This window comes from Arachis duranensis, chromosome 1 (assembly GCF_000817695.3).
Source record: "Arachis duranensis cultivar V14167 chromosome 1, aradu.V14167.gnm2.J7QH, whole genome shotgun sequence".
Lineage (NCBI taxonomy): Eukaryota > Viridiplantae > Streptophyta > Magnoliopsida > Fabales > Fabaceae > Arachis > Arachis duranensis.
The window spans coordinates 94,677,377-94,682,473 of record NC_029772.3 but is presented as its reverse complement, the minus strand read 5'-3'; the positions used below and the strand labels follow the sequence as shown (position 1 = coordinate 94,682,473).

At 37.8% G+C, this 5,097-nt stretch overlaps 1 protein-coding gene across 2 annotated transcripts; it reads left to right on the top strand.

Annotated features, from left to right (window-relative positions):
• Window positions 1-221: 221 nt before the first annotated feature.
• Window positions 222-4,658, top strand: LOC107463125 (uncharacterized). Of its 2 annotated transcripts, none has more exons than XM_052252398.1 (6): window positions 222-418; window positions 1,037-1,180; window positions 1,290-1,348; window positions 1,439-3,271; window positions 3,633-3,780; window positions 3,895-4,658. In XM_052252398.1, exons 2-6 carry the CDS (start codon window positions 1,060-1,062, stop codon window positions 4,554-4,556), a joined length of 2,823 nt encoding a protein of 940 aa, XP_052108358.1. In that variant the 5' UTR covers window positions 222-418; window positions 1,037-1,059; the 3' UTR covers window positions 4,557-4,658. The 2 variants fall into 2 exon arrangements, with proteins under 2 accessions (XP_052108358.1, XP_015937359.1); XM_016081873.3 differs by having other exon boundaries at window positions 3,630-3,780.
• Window positions 4,659-5,097: the final 439 nt, after the last annotated feature.

Below are 5,097 nucleotides of genomic sequence, written 5' to 3'. Positions count from 1 at the left end.
TGTAATCCCTCTCCACAACCAACCATACAATACAATAGAGACGTTATGAAACTCCTTTCATTCTCTCAATTTAATTAATTATGCCTATGCCAATGCCAAATTCCCAATACATTATTTTTCTTTTCCTAATTCCTACACCAAAACAAAACAAATAATTTATTTATTTATTTTTCAAAAATTATTGTACTTGTACCCTTCCCCAACGTTAAACTACACCTTCTCTGTCTCTCCCTTCACAATTCACAATCACATTCACACACTCCCTTCTTCTTCACCTCAAAAATCAATTCATTCATTTTTCTCATGAATGAACTAATTAATTAGTTTTTCCTTTTCACCTTCGAAATCTCTTTGCTGTTCTGGTGGTGGACGCTGCTTCAGGAACCAATGCTTTGCTGATTCATCTCTTGCCTTATTTGTAAGCTCTTGCATCAATGCCACTTTAAAGTTTGATTCTTTCCTTTAATGGGACCTTACTCCTTACACTTTATTTTACCTCAAATTCAGGTTAGGTTCTGCAGATTTTCCTATTTGATCAGCTGAATTAATTAACCAATGTGTATCTCTATTGATTAGTGGCTTAGTGATAAGTTATCATCCGTTCATAAATCAGAAGCACTAGGATTCAGGATCAATGTGAGAATTTTGTTTCTGGTGTTGTGTCAGTTAATCCAAGCCAAGAGGTTGGAGGTTTAGAGAAAAGCAGATTTTGATCTATAAAGTGAATTTGCCTTGACCTTAGTTCAGTCCAATTGTATCTTTATTTAGAGATGCATTGAATAATCTTATGGAAAAGTTGTCGACTGTGTTTTATATGCAGTAATGCTGCAATGCAATGTTTTGGTTTAGGTTGCATTAGCTCCTAAATCATAATAAATAGTTATGTTCCTTTGTTTTCTGCAATGAATTAGGATTTAAATTCAAAATTCAAACATGCTTTCTTTGTGCTTCTTTAGATGGATTGTTGATTATTATTCTTCTTGCCTGATCAATGATGTTCAATTGTTCATCTTTGTTGATCTAATATGTCCTGAAGGTCAATTGGATTTGGCTTTGAAAATGGGAGTTGAAAAAGAAGGGACAAAAAGTGAAGGTGGGTATGTTGGTGGTCTTTTCCGGTTATTCGACTGGACCTCGAAATCACGGAAGAAGTTATTTGCAACCAAGTCAGATTTGCCAGGTACTTGTCTGTTTATATTGAATACGAATACAAATGAGTGTTTATGTCTCGTGTCAATTATTGTCTAATTCACTTTTATCTTGGTATCCTTTTCTTTTATCATCTGCAGGATCTTTGAAACAGAGAAGAAAAATTGATGGCAACTTGTCAATGATGCAGCCCTATCTGGTGGGAGTATCACTATCACTATCACTTGTTTTCTCAGTATTTATATTTTGTTATGGAAGAAATTGATAGTTGTTTGCTTGATTATTCCAGGCTGATGAAGATGAGATTGGAGTAGGAGCAAGCATTAGAAGTAGTGATCACAGTTATACTTCATCCGTTACAGATGACGACATGTGCGGAACAAGGGCACCTAGTGTGGTTGCTAGGCTTATGGGATTGGATTCCTTGCCCTCTTCCAGTTTTCATGATCCATATTCTTCCCCATATTTTGATAGCCGATCTCTTCAAGATGTCCAGTACTGGAGGACTAATCTCAATCATCAGCATGGCCATCAGAACCTGTATTCCGGGAAGTTGGTTGAAAAGGTTGAGGGCTCTTCTAGAAACTTCATTGAGCCAAAGCCTCAGAACAACCTTAGCAGACCAATTGAGAAGTTTCAAAGTGAGGTAATGCCTCCCAAAGCGGCTAAAACAATTCCTGTCACACACCATAAACTTTTGTCCCCTATTAAGAGTCCTGGCTTTATTCCAACAAATAATGCTGCTTATATAATGGAGGCTGCTGCAAGAATTATTGAACCTAGCCCCCAAGCTACTACAAAGGCTAGAGCACACCTTGCATCATCATCATCAGTATCATTGAGAGTAAGAGATCTTAAAGAAAAAGCAGAGGCTTCACAGAAAGGTCCTCTAGTTGGGTCAACTTCAATGCCCCCTAGAATTAGAGATCTCAAAGAAAAAGGGGAAGTTTCTCATAGAACTAGCAGGATTTCTGAACCTTCTCAGAGGTCAGTTGAATCTAATTCTGTCAAGTATCTAAAGAGACAATCTTTGAACAAAAGCTGGAATGGGTCCGTGGATGCTCCCACCCGATCTTCTACCGAAGCAAAAGAAGATTCATCTGTGAAGAATGCAGGGAAGTCTATTTCCCTTGCCATCCAAGCAAAAGTGAATGTTCAAAGAAGAGAAGGCTTGAACTCAAGTGGTGGAAGAAGTTTGGTGGATCAGAAAGAAGATTCTGATGCTAAAACTCACCAGCCTCTCAGGGCAAATGTTCAAAAAGGTTTGCATAAGAAGCCCTCTGGTCAGAACGCTTCTGGTGTTCTCAAGCAGAATAGTCTGAAACAAAACCATTCAATTGAGAAAGACAAACAACCATCAAAGCAAATAGTTTCAAATTCACACCGTAGAAAATCTCTGATGGGGGACTCCGGGTGTCATAGAAGCTCTAGTAGTAAAACACCTGCAAAATCTAAAGTTGGTTCCAAAAAATCGGCCACACAGCTGACAGATAGTGAAAAGGAAGTTTTGTATACCCACACAAACAATTTCCCAAGAAAGAAGAGGTCCACAGATAGGGACTGGAATGATAGGGTTGTTGATAATTTGTTTATTGATAAAACTCAGAGGCCTGTTCAGTCTAGTCTAGTAAGTAATAAGCGCCATAGTGATGACGAAGTAAAAAAGAAAGACATGGATGTAGTTTCCTTCACCTTCACCACGCCGTTGGCGAGAAACAATTCCAGTTTTGAGACATCTGGAAAATCTGGCATGAAAACTGGTGTACTTCCCTTTGATCATCACATCAAAAGAGTGCTGCTTGACACAGACAATGCAAGGTCTCCCATTGGATACAGTGTGATTGGTGGTGATGCATTAGGCATTCTTTTGGAACAGAAGTTGAGGGAATTGACAAATGGACTTGAGTACTCTTGTGATGACTCTTCTAAAGTGAGGCCATCTTCTAGTACAGGACCACAATCAAAAGATGTGGTGACCACGCCCGATTCAGTTAACTTCGTTCCACAGTTGCAACTGAAGAGGGACCAGGACCTGCTTTTAGCTGATAAGTTATGCGGAAGCCTTGATTCTGCAGTTTCCTTCACAGGTCTTCCTGAATTATCATCCAAACATAGACTATGGGTATGTTACAATATTAACTCTTGTTGGCTTGTTTTGTTTCCCCTTTCAAGCATGCATGAACAATATCAGCAGCATAGTTATGTTTCTAAGCATAGTATTGATTACCTCCGATTTTCCCAAAAAGAGAAAGGCTAATACAGGGGTAGTACCGTCTTGCTATGTTGCTTTGCTGTATAGAGTTGTCTTACTTGTTTAAACCAAATCTGTGTGAATGTCATTTGTTAATGTGAAAATGAAACTGCGTAGTTGACATTACAAGTGATTACCCTACCGTCAAAATTAGGAAGTACGATTGCAATTCTGCATATATTCCCTGTTATGCTTTCAATATTGAATCGTAACTAACTTAAAATATCAGCAGGGTGATAAGATGGAAGAGTGCAAGAGCAATCTTGTAGAACCACAGTCATTCAATTGTCGGTTGCCAAGTCCAATCTCTGTTCTTGAGCCTTCATTTTCAGCAGAAACCTTTGAATCTTCATTCAGCACCGATGCTACTAGCACAGAAGGTAACAGCAGCACTATCTATGTTCATCATGCCTAAAAATAGCCAACATATTCCCTCTTTCATAATCTGTTATTTTGCGATTCCAGAGTGCTAATCTTGACTCTATCTATTTCAGGTAGCAAGTTGAGCTTATCTGCTCAAGCACAGGAAGTTCATGGTTTGAATTTCTCAGGGAAGTTCTATTCTGCAGAAGCTGATACAGAGTTGTGTGATTCAGCTTGTTCAACATCAACCAGGACCATGATGGTAAATAAGGAGCACACAAGCACAAGTGCATTATCAACCACATGGGAGTTGGATTATGTAAAAGAGATATTATGCAATGTTGAACAAATGTACATGGACTTCGCTTCCGGCCGAGCTCACAAAATTGTGAACCCTCATCTATTCAACCAGTTGGAAAGCCAGAGAGAAGCAGGGTATGAGAGTGATGGTGGAGAATGTAGGATAAGGAGGAAAGTGATATTTGATTGTGTGAGTGAATATTTGGACTTAAGATGCAGGCGTTGTGTTAATGGTGGATATGAAATGTGGGCCAAAGGGACTGAAATGGTGAGAAGAAATGAATGGTTGGCAAAGGAAGTGTACAAGGAAATTTCAAGCTGGAGAGGGATGGGAGATTCAATGGTGGATGAGCTTGTGGACAAGGATATGAGCCATCAATTTGGAAGATGGCTAGATTTTGAGGTTGATGCATTTGAACTTGGTGCAGAGGTTGAGGATCAGATACTGAATTCCTTGCTTGATGATGTTGTTGCTGATATCTTGCAATTATAACCCCTGATCTTTTTAGTGGCCATGAAATTATTGTTTTTATTATCTGAAATTCTGAGTTATTATTGGTTCATTCATGGAAATAGCAAGTTCTTCATTTTGTTCGATCTTGCTTGTCTAAAACAGTCTTGGTTTCGTTCATGACACACCACATCATAGCATGGTACAAAAGTTTATTATGGTGAAGTTGAACATTTATTATGTCTTATTAAAACTTGCGGCTTAATAGGTACCTATTTCATCTTTTTGGCTAGTTATTAAAAGATAGTAATAACATTTAAATCATTCTATTTTAAATTAAAGATTGAACCTGTTTTAAAAAATTTGTGTGTAAAGTAGTATTATCACAGGGATATTATGAGCAATAAATATTATGACCAAATGAAAATTAAAGTGGTTCAACTACTTATATAGGATTATAGGAATATAGATTATGATAATTAATTAATCACAAAGGGAGGGATAGATAAAGAATTTCGGTATGAGACTAAAATGATACTTGAATTCTTTTCGGTTTTATTGTTTGGTGACTCTTGAATATAGG